General features: G+C 42.2%; 4 protein-coding genes across 7 annotated transcripts in view; 2 read left to right on the forward strand and 2 right to left on the reverse strand.

Moving 5' to 3' along the window:
• rgl2 (ral guanine nucleotide dissociation stimulator-like 2) overlaps positions 1–2,009 on the forward strand; it is a 30,111-nt gene extending 28,102 nt beyond the window's left edge. For both annotated transcript variants that reach the window (XM_079344770.1, XM_079344771.1), the window contains one exon: positions 85–2,009. In XM_079344770.1, coding sequence (XP_079200896.1) covers positions 85–266 — 182 coding nt within the window. In that variant the 3' untranslated portion in view covers positions 267–2,009. The remainder of the gene's footprint in view (positions 1–84) is intronic.
• Positions 2,010–2,376: 367 nt separating this feature from the next.
• On the reverse strand, positions 2,377–10,611 carry dnase2 (deoxyribonuclease II, lysosomal). Its single transcript, XM_079344939.1, has 7 exons — positions 10,332–10,611; positions 9,261–9,358; positions 8,999–9,170; positions 7,743–7,851; positions 7,056–7,220; positions 4,667–4,885; positions 2,377–3,702 (listed from the first exon to the last, which is right to left on the reverse strand). Exons 2-7 carry the CDS (start codon positions 9,356–9,358, stop codon positions 3,302–3,304), a joined length of 1,164 nt encoding a protein of 387 aa, XP_079201065.1. The 5' UTR covers positions 10,332–10,611; the 3' UTR covers positions 2,377–3,301.
• Positions 10,612–12,990: 2,379 nt separating this feature from the next.
• gpsm3 (G protein signaling modulator 3) lies at positions 12,991–17,662 on the reverse strand. Of its 3 annotated transcripts, none has more exons than XM_079343660.1 (7): positions 17,582–17,662; positions 17,345–17,377; positions 15,573–15,651; positions 14,697–15,197; positions 14,247–14,415; positions 13,748–14,001; positions 12,991–13,630 (listed from the first exon to the last, which is right to left on the reverse strand). In XM_079343660.1, exons 4-7 carry the CDS (start codon positions 15,177–15,179, stop codon positions 13,490–13,492), a joined length of 1,047 nt encoding a protein of 348 aa, XP_079199786.1. In that variant the 5' UTR covers positions 15,180–15,197; positions 15,573–15,651; positions 17,345–17,377; positions 17,582–17,662; the 3' UTR covers positions 12,991–13,489. The 3 variants fall into 3 exon arrangements, with proteins under 3 accessions (XP_079199786.1, XP_079199785.1, XP_079199787.1); XM_079343659.1 differs by having other exon boundaries at positions 15,573–16,653; XM_079343661.1 differs by lacking the exon at positions 17,345–17,377 and having other exon boundaries at positions 17,582–17,649.
• pbx2 (pre-B-cell leukemia homeobox 2) lies at positions 17,608–24,341 on the forward strand. Its single transcript, XM_079343658.1, has 8 exons — positions 17,608–17,938; positions 19,509–19,582; positions 20,687–20,931; positions 21,416–21,606; positions 21,848–21,983; positions 22,182–22,323; positions 22,896–22,990; positions 23,571–24,341. The coding sequence occupies exons 1-8, from the start codon at positions 17,697–17,699 to the stop codon at positions 23,649–23,651; spliced, it is 1,206 nt and encodes a 401-aa protein (XP_079199784.1). The 5' UTR covers positions 17,608–17,696; the 3' UTR covers positions 23,652–24,341.
• The last annotated feature ends 1,201 nt before the right edge of the window (positions 24,342–25,542 follow it).

Genomic DNA, 25,542 nt, shown 5'->3' on the forward strand with positions numbered 1-25,542 from the left:
TGTTGAGTGCCAATGTTTGCAGCGCAGCAGCATGGAGAAACTTTACTCAATTAGGATTATGCTTCTCTCGTTGTGTTTGCATAGAGCTGGTCATCCCTGCAACAGGAAACGTCTTCTACGCCATGACATCATCCAGCGTTGACTTCCTGTTGCGAAAGAAAGGCGGAAACACTCCTCTAGGCTCACAGCCAATCAACACGGAGACGAGTGCCACTTTTCCTCGAATCAAGGCCAAGGGGAGGAGACTGGTCCGGACTTTATTTTGACACCAGACTTTCCTCGACCGAAACTGTCTCCGCAGAGTTCTGACATGAATGCAGGGCTAGCTCGTTGCCTTCTCTGTGCACAAAACAAAAATCTGCAAATGCCTTTGTTCCACGCTCCTGCAAAGCTTCCTAAGACCAAGGACAGTTTTCCTCTGTTCGGAAAAATATGCACGACTGATTTTACACCAAGAGGAGGAGCAAAGGGAAACCTGCAACAGACGACTTTTGGTGCTGGCTCTTCATTTTCATTCAGGTTGCACTTGAAGCATTTATGTCATTCCAATAGAGTGAATAAGAGCTCCTTTAATTCCTTGTTCTTACATGGAAGGACATTCCTTGTTGTTGCGTGCCTGAGATGTGAGTGACGCTTCCAAATGTTAAAAAAATAGGACTCTGTGGTCTCCCAGGACACAGTAGGAAGCTGAAGAACAGTGTTTTTCTAAAGAGAGAAGTATATTTAAATCTGAATATACAAATCTGTCAGATCTTTCTCTGGTTAAAAAAAAACAAAAAACTAGCACACAAGAGACTTAAAGGCGCAGTGCAAGTGCATTATCGTAGCAAAACACTGGAGCTTGTCAAAAGAGACTTTTTGTTAATATATATTTGTACATGTGAATGATGTCAACATTGTGTTTACACTGGCAAGAAGCTGGATGTGTCCAATAACTAATTAACAAGGAAACTAGCAAAAAAAAAAGGACCTGGACCAAGACGAGGCCAACAAACCGCAGCTCAAACTCCAGCAGATATTCATCACAGCGCAGACTCAAAGATGCATTATAATACCCTCTGTTATTTCAAAGTAACAATGAATTTAATTAATTATGATCTACATTATCATAGGAACAAAAAAAGTAAAGATCTACTCTGCAGCCTGACATTTATGCTAATTTAAGCTAGCTGTTTGGGTTTCAGGGTGATTATTGTATACTCTTCAGGAGTTGTTAGCGATATGAAAAGGAGAAACAAATTGCACTTATTTAATCAGATGGGTAGACAAAAGACACCGGCTAATATTTCATATTTTCGCCTCATTTGTATGTAGGCAGCTATTAGCTAACACATTAGCCTCTAAATAGGCGGGAATTACACAGTTTTTCTGACCCCTAGTGGCCAAAAGTGGGTAAACGCAGCTTTAAAAACACTCAACAGCACTTTAAAGCTTTTTTGCTTCGCCTCAGTTTATTGCCGTCATACAAACTCATGACAAGAGCAGAGAGGAACATCTAAATAACACGCCTTTATTATTAAGTCTGAAGTTACCAGGTCGAAATGTTTTAACAGGGCATAAGCTACATTTATTTAACGACACACAGCTCATCAGGACACATTTCCGATGCTTTTTATATACAGTACGTATGTAATGAATTCAAAGGCTAACTTCAGTGTGAAACATGCAACCTCTCTGGATATGTGGTGTCGACTTGGATGAAGTCCGGTGACCTCTGGTTGATTCTCTGCTCGGTGCTGGTGAGGCTTCCTGTGGGCTGAAGCACGAGCAGCGATCGACTAGGGAGAGGATTCTTCAGATGACGTGTGCTCGAGTTCTTCCGTGTTACTGAGTGTTTCAGTGCCTTTCTTTCTCTGACGGATGCTGATCTTACCCACGTTTGCATTAGAATGTATTCAGTATACAGATGCAGTCATGTCTCAGTGCTGTGTTGTCTCTCATCAAAGCTGTTTATGCACTACACACAGGATGTCCTATTTTTTGTGGTAATAAATTTACTTTTATATGAATTTCTGTCTGATATGTGATGACATATTCCACGCTTAACACACATGCTGCAGAGCGTCCCATCAATAGCAAAAGAGGAACTATACACTGGTGAGTTCCCTGAGAGCTACCCACTATGGGCCCTTTTTTCCTGTCTGCATTTACAACTAGGAAAAAATAAATAAAGTTATAATAAAGGAGGCAGGTTCCAATGGTTCCTAGAACTAGGAAGAAGTTCCTGCGGTCTGAAAACATCTTATATGTGAAATAGTGACAGAAGAAACAAAGCCTTTCTCTTAAGATTCAAGACAGCCAGCATCTTTATTTTTAAATCCCCGTCTCATGAGTGTGAACATGTTCTGATTGTGTGAATTTAGATTTAAGGAGCTTTAAATGAACTATGAGCACTTTCACTATGACACAAACACTTGTTGACCAGGTGTGGTGTCATCCCGGCCTTTGTTGGACACGCCCCCCCCCCCCCCCCCCAACTCCATATTGGTGCTCCAATAAAACAAACCAGCCCACTTTGGAAAAAAAACGATTTTCGAGTTGTAAAATGCACATTAACTCCTGCTCAAGTCAGAATAACAGCTTGGAAGACAAGTGGGAAGAAAAACATACTTTTTATTAATTCACTTATTGCACATCAACTTTTTGCTCAAAAGACATTTCTCAACTCAGAAACTTGGACCACCCCGAGCTGCACCTGAACGCAGCATTATTGGCTGATATACATGAACACAGCCACGAATCGGCCTCATATCATGACTTTAACAGGAACACTTTGAGTTTTTGAGGCAGCACGTGTATGAAATGTGATGTATTTAATTAGAACCCAGTGGTCATAATAACACTGAAACAAAGGCTTTCATTAAAAGTGCCACTTTGAGGACCCACATTTCCCTTTAAACACTTCATTTCCTGTCAGTTTGGATTATTTCTACTCCTCCAGCGGTTTTTTTTCTGTGTGCATTCACTTTGAAGAGGAGGATGTTAAAGCCCTTGGAAACTGTCGGTAACCATTTTAAACTGTGAATGACCGGATGAATGGTGCCTGAACGGCCCCTGAAAAACCTATTTAATCATTTGTGATCCGTGCTTCACTGTGAGTGATGATGAATTTTACCATCAATATTTCTTTTTTTCTGTGCTTTTAAAGCAGTGACAAGTATTAAAGCGTTTAAGTATCATACGAGTCATCTCAATTTGATTTCACCAGACATTAACAGACAGTTTTAAATTGTGTAAAAGAGTTCTCATAAAAACCTGCATTTTATAAAACCTCCCTTTTTTTACCCATGATGCCCTGTCATTAGGCCTCGTTGACCCACTTTGCACCATCAGGGCACTGCATCACTCCCCCTTCACACGCCTCACACTGCAGCGCTGCAGTCCGGTAAGCTTTCCACACCACGGGGTCCTGCAGACAGACCGTGCCTCCTCCACGCCTTTCCTCCGCCTCGTCACGGTTAATGTCTCCCACGCACACCCAGCCTCCTCCAGAAGCCGAGCCCGCAGCGTTGGGGCTCACGGCCCACTTGGAGTGATCCTGGCTGGCCTTGAAGGTGAACGTCTGGCCCGGGTTGATGAGCTTGATGTTCAGGACCTTCCAGCCCTGCGAGCAGTCAGAGGGGAGGATGCCGGTGGAGCGAATCCAGAACTGCACCAGGAGGTTCGACTGGAGGAAGGGAGCCACCCAGGAGTGGTACAGGTCTGATGAGGCGTCAGAGAGGGAGAAAAGATAACATCTTTTTTTAATGACTCGGCCCACAAACAAAAAAGTTGCACATCAGAATTGGTCTTAAAAATTAAATTAAAGAAGGATTTTTCTTCTTGATCTGGCGACAAATGACCTTATTTTATAATTAATCAGGGGTAATGCTCCTTTTTCTTAAGATATTTTTTTTTATAAATTGGCACCATTCAAATTTAAATGAATTGATGATTTAATTTCCAGTAATTTGACTTCAACTTTATGACTGTTTAAATACATTATCAGCGTTGAATTATAGGCGGTAAGCCTGACTTTAACAGTCTTCTGCCTTAAATTAAATAAAGCTTACTTCTAATGTGGGGGGCAGTCTGAGGTGTAGTCCACATGTTACACCTCTCTGTAAAGGAGCTGGGCAGTTAATCCGCTGATGCTTAGGATATAAGATTGAATATCTTTTTCACCTTTAAGCCCCTTGGAGACAAATCCCGAAGGTCTCGGTAAAAGAGACAAATGTCTTTTGAAGAAAATGCTGACTTCAGGAGACTCCCCCCCCACCATTAAAAGCTTCATAAACATTAAGTCTCCGAGGTATGAAGGAAATGACTTTGACTCTGGGCTTCAAAACGAGAAGGGAGATAAATACGGGGTGATTGGGGAATGCTACACTGATAGACTCTTAAATATTTATCTCGGTACGTCTGTGTGTGCGTTGTGAACTGAGCCTGTATTTTGCAAAGATTATACAGTAATGTCCGAGCCCTCGTGTGTTTCATTCTCCTATAAAGATAAAAATCAAAGTATGAAAAAAAAATCAAATCAAAAGAATGTTTTGCGTCTGAAATCCGACACTGTAACAGTTACGTCAGCCCATTCATATCTACAAACTCAAGGTGAAGCGGGGACGAGATGAAGGCTGGCGAGAGTCAACTTTAAGCCACTTTTATCTCTGAAAGTTAGCCGTACCGTTGTCAAAAGAAGCCCCTTTGGCAAAGTTGACGAAGTCGGTGCCGTCCTTTGAGGTGAGAGTCACGCTGCGATTGGCCACAGGTTTGATGTGTGGAGCGATGTGACCGGGCAGATGTTTCTTCTGGCAGACAGCAGCCAGAGCGGGCACCAGGGACGCCAAGGACTCGGGGACATCACAGTCGTACACATTAGGCTGATTGATCTGAAGCTGCTCTCCTGCGGTGCACAACAAATTGGATTCAAGACAAACGCTGCTAAAGGCTCTGCAGGATTACTGTATTCATTAAGTACAGTCAATGAATAGCCCCGTCTGCGTGACATTGGTGCACAGGCAGGGCAACAACTGAGCACTGGATGACAAGGAGCAGCTCTCCACATTCAGACAAAGAGACTTACTGCAAGGGAGAAAAGTTCATCTCATCTATCGTTTTGATTCAATGTTTTGTGCTAATAAAGAAAAAAAGGCATGCACATCCCTTAGTGGGTCGCTGGATCAGAAGTGAGCGAGCGTATAAGATCGGCACATCAGGGAGCTTTAAGTGAATGAATGAATGTAGTACACCTAACCTGCCTGCCACCCCATTGGACGGATAGAAAGATCTTTGGTTACAGGGGCGGTAGCCTACAAGTTAGCGTGCGTGCTCCATGTACAGACAATGTAGTCCTCCAAGTCCTCGTCCAACCTGTGGCTCCTTCCCTACATGCCTCTGTCTCTCTGTCTCTCTCTCTGAATTCCAACTCCCCAATTCGTCTCTCAACCTGAAGCTCGAGGTTTGATCCCCAGCTCCTGCAACAACACGTCCCATGTGTCCGTGAGTGAGACACTTAAATCAACTTTATTTGTCAGGGACCGTGTGCAATTCAAACATAAACGTAACCATTTGATGCATTGCACCAGAGTTAACCTCTCGTTAGTTTACATCTGCAGTCCCTCGGCAGGTCACTTAACCCCTGATTGCTCCTGTTGCTTCCTCTGGATTCAAGGATTCAAGGATTCAAGGTTGTTTATTTGTCAAATATGCTCCATGTTAAACATACAGCACAGATGAAATTGCAATCCCCCCCAACCCCCGTGCAAACCTGCAGTGCAAAAAAAAAGAGCACTAAAACCTAGCAATAAAAAAACAATACTATAAAACAAACAACTTAACTAAAGACATTTGGACAACAAATAACGAACAACAGACAATCGACAGACAAGGGCACTTGTGAGTAATTCACCATGAGGTAGTAGTGTGTAGATAAATTAAAGTATTTACAATATAAACAGAGTGCAGATTAAGCTAAAAAGCTAACGGTAAAAACGGTGTATGAATGTGATAAGTTCTGATGGTCACTTACATACCAGCCTCCACCATCAGTGTGTGAATGTGCAGCTGTGACCTGAGGTGTAAGAGATTCTTGAGCAGTAGAAAAGTTTCAGATATTTTTCAGTCTTTTGTGCTATTTGAGTCGGTGGTCTCAGTTTCCTGCGTAGAAAGGTCCAAGGATTTTATTTTTTTTTTTTTTTGGAAACTCGTCACAGCGAGTGTGAGAACAGAGGGGACGTGTGACCTGCAGGTGTTAGTGCGAGCATGAGGCAGGTGGAGCTCACAGTGTGGACAGACGTCTCAGTTCTTTAACGTGTTAAAGCGATGCTGCCAGGAGCTCCGAGATGAAATGTGACACGGCTGTTATCACCTTATGCGCTTTGACCAAAAACTGCTTTTCTCCGTGCCTTCAAGCCGCCCCGGACGCTGTCACACTCTCAGCGTCCCAGCTGGAGAGACACGGATCTGATGGAGCACGCGAGCGCCACAGTGCGAGTGCCGATATCTCTATGGTAACATACCTCCACCTCATTACATCACACACAGGCTCTGCCTGAGAAACTGTGCCAACTGCTGGGTCTGCCAGGAAGCTACACAGGCGACGCGGCGTCATGGCGATGACACCTGTTCAGGCTGATTATGTGAGAGTGGGATTGTTGTGGTTCTGTCAACACCTGACTGGATTATTAAGGAGTGAGTGACACCAGGACACTAACGACTGAGGACATCTGTTTTAGGATGACAGGGACCTCATGAGATTGTGTCGTTTGTAAACTGAAGGAACCAAGTAAATTACTTGTAAATTTCCTTGAATTTCCCTCGGGATCAATAAAGTATCTATCTATCTATCTATCTATCTATCTATCTATCTATCTATCTATCTATCTATCTATCTATCTATCTATCTATCTATCTATCTTCTCTTGATTATAGACTTAAAAGGCTTCAATAGACATCTTCACCTCAGCGCTTTCATTGCATCAGCAGGGGATTACCTGATTGGCTGATATAATAACATGCATCTAATTCCAATATCTGTGTAAAATCTGTCTGTGCAGTGCGGCTGGAAGTCTCACCGATGGTCTGGAAGCGTTCGATCGGGTAAGTCACGCAGATGAAGTTCTGCCCGTTGATCAGGCCGCTGTCGGGGTAATGAAACTGTCCTTCCTGTCGGACCGGGGGAAAGTGAGGGGTGCTGTGGACCAACCAGAAGCCTTGATTTTTGTCCAGCAGGACGACGCCTGAGGAAGAGAGACATCAACACAACCAGAATCAAAGTTCATCCTGCAGAGCGTTCGACTTGGCATTCAACGACATCGCTTTTCTTTTCTTTCTTTTTCTGAGCAGGAAGTGCACAGGTGACACCTCCTTCAACAAAAGGAACCAGAGACACTGGAGCACACCAATCACTCAAGGCTAACATAATAAAAGGTCAAAAGTTTCCACGCTCTGCTTCCTCCCTCAGAGTCCACTATTTTCTTTGCTTCCTGTCTTGAAGAAAGAATCCACTGAATTATGTTTTTTGTACATCTTGAGTCTTTCTCTCAAGCGTCGACCTCCGTTTGTGATGTGGCTGAAGCGCCTGCCTGCCATGACTGAAAACAACCCCAGTGGTGAGATAGATACCAAAATAGCGCCGTGTGTAACAGTTTAAGAAGAGGACAGCTGCATGGTCAGGCAGTCAGAGTGTTGCACTTTGTGCGATGCACTCCTCCATGTTCTGGGAAGCTCAAGTGTTCGAGTGAGATCGCTCTGCTGTTCACCTTTTGTGTGCCCGCCTCTGCTGCTGCTGCTGCTGTTTTCAACCCTTCTGCCACCAAAGTCCTGAGGAGGCCTCTGGTCATTGTAGAGGATGTATGCTAACTCTGTGTTCTGTTAAGAGGGGAAAAACACACATTTAGGCTGACGAAGAAAAAGCGATCACACAGTTTGGCTTTAGAAAGAATAGAACAGCTTCAGCTTGATAAGCTGACGTGTGGGAAAAAAATAAAATAAAAGGAAATGGTGAAATGAAAATACAACTGTGTAACCTCTTAAGCAGCTGTGCAGACAGACAGATCCACTCTGTATTTAATCAGCAACTTTCAGTTCTCAGTTTCAGTTTTTTTTTTTTTTTTTTGTCAGAAGGACTGTTGATGAAAAAGCAGAAACCAGACCAAAAATATCTGCTGATGTCTAAAGGAAAATCTAAATATGCACAACAACACAACATGTATTTCCTGAATAAACAGTGTTGTGTTAAATGTGTTTGTACCTTGAAGACAGTGCAGCTCAGTGTTGTCTGTGCTGGACTACAGCTGTGTCTTAAACTCATCTCAGGACATATGACTGTAGATGTTCTGCCTGATCCTGACAAACATCTCAGCATTAGTCATCAGTATCATTTAATGTCTGATGGTATTTTTTTTTTCTGCGTGGCTCTCTGCTGACTGTGCTGCTGCATGTCTTAAGTCAGGACACTCTTGAGAATCAGATTTGTATCTCAGTGAGTTTCTTTCAGGGTGAAATCTGTTATTACTCCAAGAATAGTTATAACTCTCATGATGTTATAATAAGTGAACACGGAATAACATTAAGTGAGTTCAGGGGCGCCAGAAGCCTGAGGCTTGGTGCTTGTGTCCTGTGTATGGAGACCGTGCTCCTGCGGGTGGGCGACCCCAGGTTCAGGTCCGACCCTCCCCTGATCTTTCTCTTCCTGATTTCCAACTCTGACCTCTATCTGATCTCTACATTGGAGGAAAAAAAGTACATTACAACTTTTTACTTGTGGACTTTGTCAAATATAAAGCGTAGAGTTTGAGAAGCAGATCAGGTGTGAATCTGCCCGTTTAATCATGTAAGAAATCCTGGCTGTCATTAAAAGGAAGATAGTCTTTGTTATTCCACGTTATCTATTTAAAACATGAATAATAAAAGGAAGTGAAACTGCGTTGTAAGTCAAGCTCTGAATCACGTGTGGAAGGATTTGTTCCTTTTTTTTTGTGACGATTGAAAAACCAGATGCATGATGGGAGCAGACCTTTCCTTGCGAGTACAGCTGTCCGACCGTCCTGCCCAGAGCTCCTGTGGAGTTGGTCACTGTTCCCTTCCCATTCGTCCATCCTTCACTCCCTTTCTCCAGCAGTAAGTACAGCTCGCCCTGTTGGGGAGACTTCCTGCCGTGTTCTTTGGGCAGCTTGTACAAATAAAACCTAAAGACAGAGAATGAGAAGCCTTGAGTTTGGTGTGACAGCTGATGCTGTTAATACTTTAAAACTCCAGGATAATAATCAGTGTGGTACCAATCAATAGCATCCCCTTGGTCGTTGTAGCAGCTGATCGGTGAGGTGTCGCCCTCTAGTGGCACAAAGGAGATCAACAGGGAGAGGAACAGAATCATCTGGGAACAAGAGACAGACCTGTTGAATTCATCATTTCATAAAATATACATACTTTAACAGTTACAAAGGAAATGAGCTCTTGAGGCAGCTGAAGCCTCGGCTCAAAGACGAGCTCAGCATGAAGTGCAAGTATTGATCTCAGATGGTGAGCCTTTCATTCTTGTGCGTACAGCTCGAAACAGATATACTTCATTAGACCTGAGGGGGGAAATTAAATTTGACACTCATTGGACATGATGTACACACACACACACACACACACACACACACACACACACACACACACAGTGAAATAAACAAACAGGATCCTGTGGACATGCAGTAATGGAGACATGTCAGAGGCAGGGGTCTGTCCATAGCAAGCGCCCCTGTGCTGGCAGGGGGGTTGGTGCCTTGCTCAAGGACAACTTGGTCCGCAGTCTGCTCCAGGAGTCAACCCGGTGACTCTCCACATATGTTAAAGGTTGTAGTGTTTATGTTTATGTGGAATTACATATTGATTGAAAGGATAAATCTATATTGACTAAATTACATTTTAATTTAAATGTTGTAGTGTTTAAAGTGTCTTCAGCTTTACATTGATTACATTCTCATTAATATAATTTGATGTATTTCAAGTCATTATTATTGTTCTGTGTTGTTGTTTTCTGGTCATTATTTAGTCGTTTATACAGTATGATTGGACATTAAGCAAAAATAAATGGATCAAAACAGTATTTATTAAGCTTAAAAACTAGCCTACAAAGTTAGCTCCGGACCAAAAAAGTTTAACAAAGACAAAATAAACACCTCTTACTAAAAAGAGCAAAAAAAACCCCAAAACTATCAATTAAAAAAAAAAAACCTTTATTAAAAAGTCGACTATTTATTAAACTAATCAATCTCAGATGATGACGCTGCACCTGAGCTCCTATTAAGCACAATTAATTTCCTGTCAGCACGTGATACTTTAATTAAACTTCTTGTACCTACCTCTGTCTCAATGTTTTCTTCCTTGTGTCCTCATGTGTTTTTATTTTCCTTTTAAACAATCGCAAACACCGCAGATTTCTTAAACTTAAAATGCAACCTAAATATTAAATCTTAAAGCAAAGTCTAGGTAGTCTACATAACGAGAGCATCAAATATGAAGAAAAAGTCAAAGAGAAGTAAAAGTCTCAAGGTTTTGGTTTTATCCCTCAGGCACTTCCTGGTTCCTTCTCTAAGGTGTGTGACGTTGCCCAGTGGGCGGGGTTTCTGTGAATGCGCGGTCCTCCTTAAGGGTTAAGGAGGACCGCGCATTCACAGAAATGTCACGCCATTCTGTGGCGTGACAGATTTTCTTTGGAGTTGACATTTTTTCACCCTCCTCTTCTTGGTAGTTTGGGGGGGGGGGGGTCCCTACCTACCGACCGATCATGTCGCTATGATTTTGCAATGAAACGTTGCTGCGGTGCTCAGCAGCTCTATGAAGGCTTTCATTGTCATGCTTTGACAAAGATAATCAAGCACACACACAGTACATCTTCTATATATTAAAGCAGGGGTGTCCAAAGGGCCCTTGAGTGGATTTTTTGTGGCCCTTGAGTGGATTTTTTGTGGCCCTTGACTTCAAATGAAAGAATCAGAAGATTTTGGCCCCGGGCCTCATCAGATGGCATATTTCGTTCTTTTTTTCTTTTTCATGTTTGCGAGGGAGAACTATAAAAGCCTGACTATTCTTTCCAAAAAATTAGAACACAACAGTTTCCCACTGCAATTAGTTATCGTGTATTTACATTATTTTTTGAAGAGGTACAAAAATTTCCTTCGTATATTTAAAAAAACAAACAAAAAAAAACCCTGTGGCCCGTGAGCGATTCTAACGCGACAATTTTGGCATGTCTCAAGACCTGCTGTGTGTTGCACGTGTCTGATATTTAACTGCAGAAACATTCAGACTTTTGCACACTCTGATCTGTTTGAGTGAAGCCCCCTAACATACATCTAATAACTGCAGTAATCTTGTTGATTTGGTGAATGACCTGACATAAAAGTGGAACTTGAATGTGGTTAGCTGGCTTTTTGTTGTTTCACACTGTCTGATTCTTACACAATTGTGGTCACAATGTGGGTGTTTCTTTTAGCACTTGCCTTTATTCTGCTCCTCCTCGCTTCCTCTTTTGTTTGAAATGTTTATCCGTCCTCAAATCACCTGATGAACTGGAACAGATGTCGACCAGCGTGTAAGTGGTCATGATGTGACTGAAAAATGTGTGTCATCAAGAACTGGAATATATATCATGATCTTTAATTACCATGTGCAGTTTAGCATTTAGCAGGTGAGTTTAATAAACCCATGAGATTTCATAACTGAACAGTCAATATTTCAGTTTTTCTTTTTGACCTGCCGTTTGGGTTCTCCTTTAAACGTGGCTCTAAAGGGAGTCATGTTTGTCACAGTAACATCACAGTGAAGCTCTGTTTGAGGAAATGATGCCGCGTCCTTGTGTCACCTCTAACCTGACTTGTGTACACCGACCAGAACTTCCTCAGAAAGCTTTCCTCTGACCTGAGGGGATTGAACCCACAGCAGGTTCACAGGTTCACAGACTCGTGGCTCTGAATTATTGCATGCAGCATTCCCACAAAAACAGGAGACAAACTAATACACTGTCTTCAAATATGATGATAAAGAATTAAAATGTGACATTGACTATGAATAAAATGAACAAACATGTTATTAACATGTTGACTGGCTATTTAAATTGATCACAAACACTTGTTTTCTATAATTATATTAGAGTTTAAAGTTTCCATATCTGTCATATTGTAACAGCTCAGGCTCAGCTGTGAAAGTCAAGTTTACTAATTGGTTCTCTTTTTCCACATTGACTCATACTGATCATTTTCGGTCCTTCATTTACGCCACACTTCCACATTACCGACCTTAACACTCCGTGTTTGCAGTTCTCCTTTCCTTTCTTACAATACACCGTTATTATTTGCAGTTAATGGAGTCCTTCTCATAGTTGACATGACCCTTGAGCCAGGTTATGACTGTGCACATTTCCAATTTACCCCATAAACTACACTTTCACACTTTTAGTAGAAAGTTAAGAAGCCCTCGTTGATACAAACACAAATGAACAGTAACGTGAGTCTGAGAGAGTTGGGAATGACAAGCCGGAGAGGAGTCATGGGTCATGTTCAAACCTGGGCAGTCCACTTTGAGGACTAATAGCCTCCCTGTATGAGGCGTGCACACCAATTATCAGGCTCCCAACGCCCTCTGAGGCAGTTTTAGGAGGAGGTGTGGATGCAAATAAAGCTCAGAGTTTAAGCCTTTCAATCTGCTGTGCTTCCTCCTGTGTTTTCAGTCTCCATGTTTTGAGATTTTTTTAGAGAAAAGGAGGCTGTGACAAAAACACTGTATATAGCAAAGTTGTGGTAAATGTGAGTGACCAAGGGGAATGATGGTGAAGGATGAAAACAGAACCGTTTTTTTCACATCCTTCTTTGTTGTAGCTGCTAAAAATAAGAAGCGTGCAGTCGTGGGCCTCCCTGTGTTTGATATGTTCAAAATAAAATGAAAGAACAAACACTTTAATTAAAGTGTGTGATTATACTTCTGAGAACATTTCAGGAAAATGCATAAAGGAATAGATGTAAATAGCTTAGAGAGATGTTTATTTACTGGAGGAAAACATACAGCCAAGCACACTGTAGCCTTTAAACACACCGCCCTGGTGTGTTTCCATATCTACTGTACAAAAAGAAGAACTACAGAGATCAGTAGACTGCCTCCTCCACACTTAGAACTGTGCAAACACATAATTACTCATAACTTACACACTGTAAAGGTATAACAAAAAGCACAATTATTGCTGTTATCTACAAGATAAGATTAAAATACCTCACTTGTAAACTTCACAATCACATCAGGAACCTCTCTTGAGTCGCTTTAGCAAACATAGACGTCTCGAAACCCGTCACAGCTTTAGCACTGAACGACAAGAGATGACATAACCGTTAAAAAAGCATCATCAGGGTAAAAAGTAACGCTGTTCTAACAGTAAATACGACTAATAAAGCTACAATACTGGATGGCTTCCACTGTGACCTTCCACAGTTTTGGTTTTTTGTGTGTTTTTTTTTTTTTTTTCTCCATCTCAGGTTTGCAGCAGGCACGGAAGTTCAGTCCTCTGCTCCTCCATGCGTCCTCCCTGGACCCTCAGGAGCAGGGAGAAGAAGTCCTCGTCGTCCATGGGACCAGGAGCCCTGCTGCGCTGGTCCTCCAGTCTGCCCTGAGCCTGTAGGTGGAAAGCAAATGCAAAAATGAATACCTGAAATGAAGCTTAAAGTCACTTACTTCACAATAGATGGCACAATACAGAGGCTTTTTGAGATGGTTTGCCGTAACCACTTACTTGTGTGGTTAGAATCATATTATAAAGATCCTCGTTGGGGACGGGAGCTGGTGCAGGAGCAGGTACAGGGACAGACACGGGCCTCCTCACAAAGGAAAGCTGCTTTATGCTGCCTCTGAAACTTCTGCTCTTTGATTTGGTTTGTGGAGTCCTGCCGAGCTGCGCCCTCTGGTCATCCAGCCTGCGAGCCTGAGTAGTGGCCACCAGCTCGAAAAACTCCTCAGTCTGCAGTGAAGTCATGGAGGAAAAGATGACTGTGGAGAGAACAGAGACAAAAAAAAAAGAAAGAAGAGAGTTTCAGTGGTCGAAGAAAAGAGGAGAAAACATGTAAGACGAGAACATGTTTCAAAACATTGAGTCACAAAAGCAGCGCGTTAGTTCTGAGATGTTTCAGCTTGATCAAAATGAGTCAGCATCACGACCTGGAAAGGAACGCATCAGTTGTATCACTTTACACTGCTTAACATGGTACAGTAAAGCTTTTAGAAATGGATCCCACCTCTGTGTGCTGGTTTGCCGGTGTTGGGCTCAGAGTGGCACCTCCTCCTCCTCAGCCCACCTCCCTCCAGGCTGAAGGAGCAGCGCTGGTCATTGAGCCGCCTCCCCTCCTGCAGGGTGCACAGCAGCTCGTACAGCGACTCCGGGAAGTCCGGGGTTAACCGGTGAGCCTGAGAAACATGCGTGTAGGTGTCAGAGAAAGAATGAGGGAGGGAGGGAAAGGTTTCTCGCCGAGTGGCACAGAATGTTTGTTGGCACAGCAAAAGAATTCACTCGACTCCTACGTACTCCCACATGCTCTGTAACAAAGTGATCAATGCGTTTTTTTTCCACCGTGAGGTCGTTTTTTAAGCAGGGTAAATGTTATCTTCAAGTAAAGAGCATATAAAATAAGCACTTGCAGTGATAACATCAGGGCATATGACAGGAGAATTTACAGAAGTCTACCAACCTCTTGTGTGTCTTCTTGTTTCGGTGGTCGCTCAGAGGAATTTGAGCTCTTTATGTCCACTTCAGGGTCGATTTCAGTAACTTTTTCATCCTCTGTGTCACTCGGCTTCTCAGTGTTTTCATTAATCCTCCTCATCTCAATCGTCTGCCCATCACTCTCATTATCAGCTCTGTTTTTTCCACCACTCGTGTTTTCAGTGTCTCCTAGTTTGCAATCTTTTTCTCTTAAGTCCTCCGCATTGGTTTCTTGTTTCTTTTCCAGTCGCTGCTCTTCTAAACACATTTCTCTCACTACATCTCTTTTTTTCTCCTCCTCTCCTGTGTGTTCCTCTTCCCTTTGCAGGGCTGAAACTTCACCGCTGCTTTCTGCAACAACAACAGCAACTGTTCCTGTGTCACAAACAGCCTTGACTATGTCCCCCTCCTCTGTGATGTGGAGAAGCCCCTCTTCAGCCATTTCCACTTTGATCTCCGCACAGTCCATTACTCTAGCTGTCAAATCCTGACAGGAGATACAAAGAAAAAAAGGATTTTAGGTCAAAGACTTTGAGGAGACATTGTTGGTACTTCATAACGGGTATCACTCTTAAAAACTACTTTCCATGTGCCATATTACTGAGGAGTATCTGTTTCTTTAAGAGCAAAGACGTGCAAGTGAAACCAGTTTGACAGGTTTAATTTTGCTTCAGATGTTTAAGCGGAAAATCCAAGATTAAGTCCAATATTTCCCTCAGTTGTTTGACAACAAAGGTGTGTGATAACACAGATGGAGTCAAAGCCCTTTTTTTTTTACAGGAATTTCTCCGTTATACTTGTTGAGATGTATTTTCCCTTTTGCCTCAAAAGTTGCAGTAACACAATTTAAATTCAATCTTACCTTCTAAATTGTAATTTCACAGCATCATCATCTGAAGAGACCACACAACCAGCACAGCATATCTCCCGGCACTTGTCTTCTAAATATTTTGATGTAGAAAAAAAAAAGAGAGAGAGAGAGAAGGCTGCAGTGAAGAGTTTCACATACCGACGTGACAAGCTCTCGCCCGTTCTGTCTGACTGCTACCTTCTCACTCGTCTCCTCTCTTCCTGTTCCTCTTACCGCAGCCCACCCCTATTTACTCAGCCCACATTTGACATGTCAATCTATTATGAAACAGGACCGTCAAAAGCAGAGAGAGCCTCACACGCTCCCTCTCTCTATAGTCCCAAGAAACCATTTGAATCATTGCACATCAATTTAAACGCCGTGGAGGCAGCTGTAATCTTAGACTGCTGCCTTGAGTGCTGCTCATTTGATTATGACAGTCTCGTCTGCAACATGTTGAAACAGGCTCTCAGTTCTTCTGACACTGCTGTGGTTTAGGCACACATCCTGTTGACTTGCTGCTAAAAGGAGAAGTAGACTCACACAAAAGAGAGAGAAGCTCTAAGTGAGATTATAGCTTAAACCAGAGACACTAAAAGGCAGCTACTTTAATCTGAGACAACGCTGGTAACAAGATTTAGACATTAAAAGATGATAATCTCAAAAACATGCAGATGTTGGTTTTTTTTACTTGTTGTTTCCTGACACCACACTTCTGCTTTTTGAAGATTGCGGGGACACAGATGTTTCGGCAACATTTCACCCAGCAGTGTGTTATCCCTCTGCAAGCACAGAATGCACAGCCAAGCATACAGTATATAGTTGGTGTTAAATCTTTTCCTTTCGATTTCTATAACGGACCCTGCTATGAGTGATGCCTGGCCAAGACAGAATGCGTGACATGTCCCTAAAAGTATTTATTAGGGGTTAACAGAGAAATGTATTTCAGCTCATCCATCATGTGTCTTTCCCCGGACCTCCAGGAGTAGGAAGAAGAACTCCTCAGTATCCCTGGCTCCAGGAGCACTGCTCCCGCTTGCTGGGCCCCCCTGGGCCTGTTGTTGGAAGGTCATGGGTAAATGATGTGCTCCACCTTTACAACACACCGTAAAACATGGTTTTCTGACAACTATAACTGCACACATTACTCTCTGTCAGATGTGATATGTATGTTCGATGTGACAATGTCATCTCGGCTGCCTGCCTCCATGTTATCTCTTGTAAATATTTTAAATATGGCCTCAGTGATTGTTTTTGTCTCTTCTGCACTGTCTTGATATCTTTGTTCAAACTGTGTGCAACATGGTATATATCTGTGTGCCTCTCTCCCTTGTGCCTAGGCCTTCAGTTGTCACTAATATAATGTAATTTATTGTATTTTCATTCTTTAATTATGCACTTAAGGTTGCCGATTCACATCTGGCCGGGGACTACAGCTGGAAATTAGCTGCAAAGGCTAAAGTGGCTCCTTTCATTGTAAAAGGGGATTAGTCCACGAAATAATAAACTAATAAACATAAACAAACATAGAGCGAACAACAACTTGTGGTAGTTGGAATGACATTGTATCGTAGTCATTTTCTGACACTACAACATACACTTGTTGTTGTAGACTTAGGGGACCCTGATATGAGTGATGCCTGAACAACACAGTCAAAAGGGATGACACATTCACAACAGTATAAGGGTCAACAGAAAGGTCGAAGACAAAAATGTTACAATGCAGGATTCCTCCATGATGTGTCATCCCTGGAGCCTCGGGAGTAGAACAACGAACCCCTCACCAGGATCATTGCTCAATGGTCCTGCAGCTTACCCTGCATATGAGACAGGCCTCATGTTGGGAGGTAAAGGGTAAATGCCACAACTTACAAGAAAGTCTGAATTTGTTTGAATGCCATAGTGGCTTTGTTATTTCCTGACTGCACAACATACTTCTTCATAAAAGTCCCCCATCAGGCAGTCTCTTCTAACCCCTCTGCAAGCAAAGAAAGTCCGGAGTATCGCATGTTGGCCTGTACCTTTTCTGTTTAATCGCTAGGGGCCCCTGCTGTGAGTGATGTCTGGGATCAGGTTGTGTTGTGCACTTGTGAGCACAGTTTGGGCAGCAGTCGTCGCCACTGTGCGTCGCTGAAAATGTTGCAGCAGCCTCTGACGGGCAACGGGCCCTCGAACGGCCGGGGACTCGGCATGAGTGGTCACCCCGGGATGCACGCACTCAACTCGGTTCACCAACCCTCTCAGCACCGGTCCGACGGCGGAGGGGACTCGGGCCTGGAGGGAACAGAAAACGGACACGAAACCCGCAGAGATATCGGCGACATATTGCAGCAAATAATGACCATCACCGACCAAAGTTTGGACGAGGCACAGGCAAAGTAAGTTAATTTATGAGGTTTGTTAAAGTTATTAACTCTGCATTTGTCTTTGTTTTGCTGCTTAGTCGAAACAGAAGCAAACTTTACTGAACTTTAACCTATTGTTTCGATAATTAGACATGGGCTTAATGTATAACTAACGAGATACAGTTTTAATAACATGTTTTAATTACGCCGAATTCAGCTGTCATATCCTCAATTACATCTGAAAGCTCAAACGTAACGTAGCTGTTGTTAGCATGCTAGGCTAAGCTAACATAGCTAACTAGGTAGCTAACAGGAATCGCACATTTTAACGTTTAAATAGTGTATTTAAACAAAAGTAAATGTTTAATAATATAAGAAACAGTCAACAACACGACCCAACGCATTCTCAGGCATACACAGTTTGTTTACAACATGTTAAAAATCATCTCCGTGTCTCTTAGCTGGTCAGAAGCTAACGTTAGCTAAACTAGCCACGTTGAATTTAAGTGAGATTGAAAAATAATTTGTTTTGTTTTGATTATTTTTTTACGTCCTGTCATTATGTTTGTTATAATGTCCTACAGAAAAAAAGTGTGTTGGTCTTCTGTCAGGTGGATTTGCATATTTATCAACAACATATTTATCAACAAAGTGAAATATTCCTATTTATAGATTTTTCCTGGTTGTTTTTTTTTCAATTCAGAGATTGAAATTTTAATTCACTTATCATTTTACTGCATATATTCCAACTTCTTATAAATGGATAGTAAAGAATATATAAATAGAAATAGTGGTACTAATGTACAGATTTAAGTTGCATTGTGAAGTTTTGTTAGATAAATATGAAAGTTATATTTAGCTCTCCTGATAGTGTTTTAAGCTTTGAATAAAGTTTAGTTCAGAAAATATAGTACTGAATTGTTCCCCTTCTATAACTTTTAAATGTGAGTACCAAATCTACACAGTGTCCCTTTAAGGTGTTTAATATTAGGCAACATTTGCCTAATATTAATATTTTATTTCACATCCACAAATAAATATGGACTGCCTAGAAACCCCATCCTGTCATCATTTTATTGTTGAACTCAAAACATACAGCAAGGTCGAGGGTTCGATCCCCAGCTCCTGCAGCCCCATGTTCGATGTGTCCTCAGGCGAGACCCTTAACCCTGAATTGCTCCAGTTGCAGGCGAATGAATGTGTATGAATGGGATTAGCTATGTCTGATGGTCAATTTGAATGTCATCTGTCATCAGTGTGAATGTGTCGGTGAGACCTGCGGTGCATCAGAGGCTCAAGTCCAATTACCTTTTACTGCACCAGAACTGACTATGAGAAGAGCAACAAAGCTGTAAAACTGATCTTATTTTGAAGGAAATTAAATGAGCTAGAGCTTTTGAAGAACTCATAAATTAAAGCTCATACTATCTTTTGGCACATTTAATATGAAAACGGTTCCGTTGGTTCTAGATAGATAGATAGATACTTTATTGATCCCGAGGGAAATTCAAGGAAATTCTGCCTTTTTCATGTGATTTGAAATTTAAAAGAGAAAAAAAAATGTTGTTCACTTTAAGTCATGTTTTTTTTCCTTTATGTACAGGAAGCACGCACTCAACTGTCACCGAATGAAGCCGGCTTTATTCAGCGTCCTCTGTGAAATCAAAGAAAAAACTGGTAACATTATTATTTCTTCTTCTCCTATTTCTGATCATTATTGTCACATGTTTTAATGCTGTGCGTGTTAGAAACATTGCATTTCATCTCCAGCTGTCCTTGCTGAATGTTGACGGGCTCTGGTGTGTTTGCAGCTTTATTAGCCGGTGTTGACGTTGTGTCATCAGGAGCCAATAAAACCCAAACAACGTACAATCAATGGTTTACAAACAAAGCTCTACTTAATATCTAATTTAACTGTGGCTGCCAGTAGTTTGATATTTCAACATCTAAAGTTAACACGCATAAAGATTCATGTAGCAAAAGTACGATCAGGTTGAATAGTATTGGTATAATAATAGCGACAGACAGCTGGGCAAACACACACACAGGTTTAATACAATACATGTTGGTTTGGTGACGGCACAGTACAAATATGAAGGAGATAATGAGAGAGTGCTGAGTAATGATGCTTGTTTTTTTTTTTTCATGCATGCTGTGAAAGATAAACATGTCATCCTGTGTGTTGCACAGTACAAATATACATGTGCACATGTTTAAAAAAAAAAAAGATGCATACAAAGAAACCTGACAGATACATTTTAGTTTTCAGTCTAACCTTTCGATGAATTAGATTAGAAAACTTTTTAGAGCCCCAGCCTGGACAGTTCATACACACATCAACCAGTCTTGACAGTACAAACACAATACAATACACAACAATTAAATAAACAACAAACAGAAACCATTTGAATTATAATAATATACGGCCGCGAGTCGGAAACATAACTAATGATTAAAGTAACGAACCATTTAACAGTACAAATACATGGCACTGTTTTCCAACGAGAGTAAAGGACTGTAAATGATATGTGACAGTGATGACGCATGCATCTTCTAAACACAGAACATTCCTGTTTCTATTCGCCGACATGCCACTGTTAAAGGACAGAGTTGAAGACTTATGTTCTGCTTTAAAGGACACAAACGTGGACTAATGCTTCCGTGGAACAGAACTGGAGATGTTGGGAATGAAAGCAGGATGTGGGTGTTAACTCGCTGAGAGGCTCGGCTTGATATTTGACCAACAAAACCAACAGACGCTGACATTTGTCTTCTTGACAGGCCTGTCGATGAGGAACGCCCAGGAGGACGAGCCTCAGGATCCTCAGCTGGTGCGATTGGACAACATGCTGCTGGCGGAGGGTGTGGCGGGCCCCGAGAAAGGCGGCGGGGCTGCCGCTGCCGTGTCTGCTGCCACCAGCTCGGGAGGGATGTCACCTGACAGCTCGCTCGAGCACTCCGACTACAAAAGCAAGTTGAGCCAGATTCGCAGTATCTACCACAGTGAGCTGGAGAAGTATGAGCAGGTACCGTGTCGCAACAGCAGACGAGCGCTGACATTGCCCGTACACGCTTGCTTGTACTAGAGCTGCTCGCCAGAAGCGTAATCCGTTGGCATGTTAGGTCTAGAGTGTAGCCGCATAGCTTCCTGTGCAGAAGGGGAATTCTCTTCTCTTCCTATGTAGCTCATAAAAACACACCAAAAGTCAAATCCACGTCTGAAGAATGTCGATGTGTAGCAGAGCTCTGATGTGTGCTGTTTTTGAAACGTCATTGAGACTTTTGCAAAGTTATTCAAATGCTTAATCGCAAGCAGAGCACACCAGTGATGACTGCATTGCCTTATTCTCACTTTAAATGCATACTGTGACTATATTAGTGTTTTAAATCTTGCAAAATTGTGAAATATTTTCTTTAAAAAAAAAAAAGTGCCATAAAATCCAGGCTAGCTTTTTTTTTTTTTGTTTCTTTACGTTTTTGTTTTTCCTCTCATACCTCACGTCTGCCCAGGCGTGCACTGAGTTCACTACGCACGTGATGAACCTGCTGAGGGAGCAGTCGCGTACCCGGCCCGTGACCCCGCGGGAGATTGAGCGCATGGTGGCCATCATCCACCGCAAGTTCAGCTCCATCCAGACGCAGCTGAAGCAGAGCACTTGTGAGGCGGTCATGATCCTGAGGTCTCGCTTCCTCGACGCCAGGTGGGCACGTGTGCTTTCTTTTGAGCACTCTTTGCTCGTAGGTTCTTCCACTCATCACGTTTTGGAGAACAGTAGCTGTAAATTTGGATAGATTAATCAGCGGATACTCATCTCAATAATGAATAAATAAAATACAAATCTTGTACGCTCTTTTGACCAAAGCTTTTATATCTGTCAGCGGTTGTGAATACATTTCTCTGGGATACTTGTAACCCGTTTGAACCCGTTCGTGTCTCATCAGGCGCAAGAGGCGCAACTTCAGCAAACAGGCCACGGAGGTCCTGAATGAGTATTTCTACTCCCACCTGTCCAACCCTTACCCCAGTGAAGAAGCCAAAGAGGAGCTTGCCAAACAGTGTGGCATCACCATCTCTCAGGTAAAAACATCTGACTGAACTTTAAGGACAACGTGGCGATGGGAAAAGTCCCGTTCCACCTGCGGAAGACGTCAAAGGTTTTTTAGAGCTGGGTGGGATGGAGCTCTTTTTGTGTCAGAGAAATGATAAAACAGGAAGTCCTCCAACATGTACCATAGAAGCTGCACTCAGCCTTGTTTTTTTTTTTTTTAACTCCAGGTCTCCAACTGGTTTGGCAACAAGCGAATCCGCTACAAGAAAAACATCGGCAAGTTCCAAGAGGAGGCTAACCTTTACGCCATGAAGACCGCCTTAGGGGCCAGACAGGGCGACGATTCTCCGCACACTCCCAACTCCACAGGTGACAAAAGACAGTGAAGGCTTTCATCGCCCTGTGGCAGAGAAGTGAACAGAACGTGTCACCCCGCGGTGCTGGACACTGAGGTTTAGTAATCAGAGGCAGCGTTCCTGAACGTGTCTGCTATATAAAGCCATTTCAACATTTTAAAGGTCACATATTATTCTCAAGCACATGTGAAATGTAAAGTACACGGTTAGTGTGAGGAAGAGTGACGTGTTTTTGAAATGCTCTTTTTGATGAGGAAAAAGTGCATGGCAGAGATCTGTGGTACCGTGTCCTTTGAAATGTTCAATCTGCTCGCCGTAGGCCGGCCGCACACTTGTCTTTTTCCTGTTTTCGACTGGATTTTTTTTTCAATCAGGAGCTTGCTTCCTAATTGGCTGCTAGCTTCACTTTTTCTGAGTTTGCTGATGACTCAGAAAAGCTGTAATAATTTATGATGTGGCAGCTAACGCAGTGGGATCACGTTCACCGTTTTTATTTCCAACTTTTAAAAAACAAAACTGCCAATAATTACATTTTTATTTCAACGTCTTAAAATGGCTCTTCTGTCTTTTTGTGTCTCTGTTCAGGGTCCGGGTCCTTCTCCCTGTCTGGGTCCGCTGACCTGTTCCTTGGGGTTCCTCCTGTGAACGGCGAGCAGTCAGTTTACCAAATGGGCCTACAGGTACTGAAGTGGTTCCCCTCACGTTTAAGCGACTGGACCTCACGTGAAGCGTATTTTTATTTATCAGAAAAGATCATTCTGCAGGAATAGAAATCTATTCAAATATATAAATGTGATTCTGCTGAAAGAGAGGTGAACAGCTGCCATGTGCACATTAACGTCGCCTTTTAAAAAAACAGACATTAAATCACTAGGGGGCGCTGTAGCCTCATGTACAGAGGCTTAAGTCCTCAAGATCAGATGTCCCAGGTTTGAGTCCTGAAGCTCACGTCAGACTTGAGACCTACTTTGGTCCGCTTTCTGATCAATCAAAAAAAAAAAAAAAACCCCAGATGAAAGATGAGAACGTGGACATTCACGATCAACAAACTGGGATTTCTAAGAAGCTCCAAAAGTTACCAGCAACAAGAAAAAATCTACCTGATGTCAGAGGCAAATCACATCCCTGATTCAAACCTCACTCACTACACACACACACAAACACGCACACACACACACACACCTACCTATCAGTGCAGATTTCCGCAGCACGTCATCCTCTAACACGCCTCATCCTTTTGTTTTTCTTTGGCTATATCAGGCTAACGGGAACTGGCCGGGACGGAACTCGCCGCGGTCCGGCAACTCGCCCCACAGCGACCGATCGGACAACTCCGACTGATGGCCCCGCCCCTCCCGGTCCAGAACGACAGCGACGGAAAGTCAGTTGACCGTAAAGAAGACAGAAAAGAATGATTTCAAGCTTCCCACTCGGCTGCAGGTTTTGTTTTATGTTTGTTTGGTTTTATTATCCGTATTTACTTTTCTTAACCGCTCAGCGTCGGTCATCCTTATGTTTATATGATTCGCTGAGTGCATGGATGATGGAGCGAATATGTGTGCGTGTGTTGTGTGCATGCAGGTGTGGTTTTATTATAGGGGTCGAAGGGTTTTTTTCACCACTTTTAGACGTGTTACTGAAGTGAGTGTTGGTCGATGGGAAGGAGGAGGGAGGAGGTGCATTATCGTTGTTTTTAGCACACTTATCATTATTAATATTAATATTATTCAATTTTATTATTAGTGCTACAACTATTTTCATGTTAACAGCTCAGACAGAGAGAATGCATTTATGAGAGCGTGAGAGGGCAATAGAGAAAAATCCAAAGATTTAGTGTGTTTGTTTCTCTGTTTTTGTTTGTTTTTTGATTTTCTACTGGGCGTCTGTGTCCCTGTAAAACGAATGACGCGTGTCTGAGTCCACATTCACGGTTTGAATGAGTATATCAACAGTGCTGTCTTTTTTCTGTACAGTGAAACACCTGTATTCTCTCTACCTCTTTTACAATAAAGACTCTCTGTATTCACTACCGCACGGCGAACTTGATGAGCTGGACTTTGTTTTTAAATGAAAGTGAAATCCAAACATTTCCTCCAACTTCAACCTCAGCATGGGAGTGCTTTGGTCTTGCTTAAAGTATTTTAGTTTCAGATGCATCAACTATCACGTTCTGTTTTTTTCTAGAAATGACTGACTCTGGGTGAAGAGCTACTCAGATGTTTAAGTCACCTGTTGGACAAACTTTGTCAAACCTGGAAGTAAATGTTCATTTCATCTCTTCTGTTGTATTTCCCATTTTAAATGGTTCAACGTTGAATCAACTAGATAAAATGTTCAACTCACAGAATGAGTCTGAGTTTCAAACTTCACTGGATTAGATTCAGGATGAAAAAAAAAGCAGGTAGAGGTGGTAAACTGCCTGTGTTTTCAAAAGTGGAGGACTAAACTGCAGTAAATGAGTTGATGTAAGAGCCTGTCACACATTTACCATGTATCATTCACAAAACAAAAAGACATTTATAATTACAGGAAAGTGACAAAAATGGAGGAATTAACAAAATGAGATGAAATGCAGGTGGATTGAAAAGCAAAAAGTGTCGTTTTTAACAGAATGACTCGACTTTCACCCCTCGTAGAAAATGTGTTCTTGAACCTGTAATGTCAGCCACAGTGAGCTCTGCATTCATGTCACTTCTACTTCACACACTCTGCTTTAAATATGGACTCAATAGGGGTTGACTGGTTTTTCTCGGAGCTGTTGTGTGTTTTTGGAAAAACGGGTAAAATGTCAAACTAAGCAGGAACGATGTGACGGTGAGGAAGTAAATATAACTGCTAAATCATTTAAAACACCAACATGTCTCATCTACAGAAATTAATTTAAACACGTTTGAGTTGATGTGCCAACATATTCCTTAATTTATCAAACGTTCACGTTACTATCTTATTTGAAGAGGGTGTTAAATAACAGGAAATGAGTCAGTCACCGTTCTCACTTTTCAATTAATCCGCATTGAGAAACGGTATCACCCATCACATGTCAGATTGTGTCTGTTTTTACAGTGTTGTTGTATCTTGTGTTATTCCCTAAAAGTCTAACCAGGGACAAATACGTCAAATTAACCCTGACAAAAAAGTCCTACAGCCTACAAATTAAATACATTACAATTTGGCGTTTTAAGTGGTAATAGCCCGAATACATTTAATTTAATTTCTTTGTTACGTCTGTTTT

Source organism: Symphodus melops (assembly GCF_947650265.1).
Source record: "Symphodus melops genome assembly, chromosome: 5".
NCBI classification, from domain to species: Eukaryota; Metazoa; Chordata; class Actinopteri; order Labriformes; family Labridae; genus Symphodus; species Symphodus melops.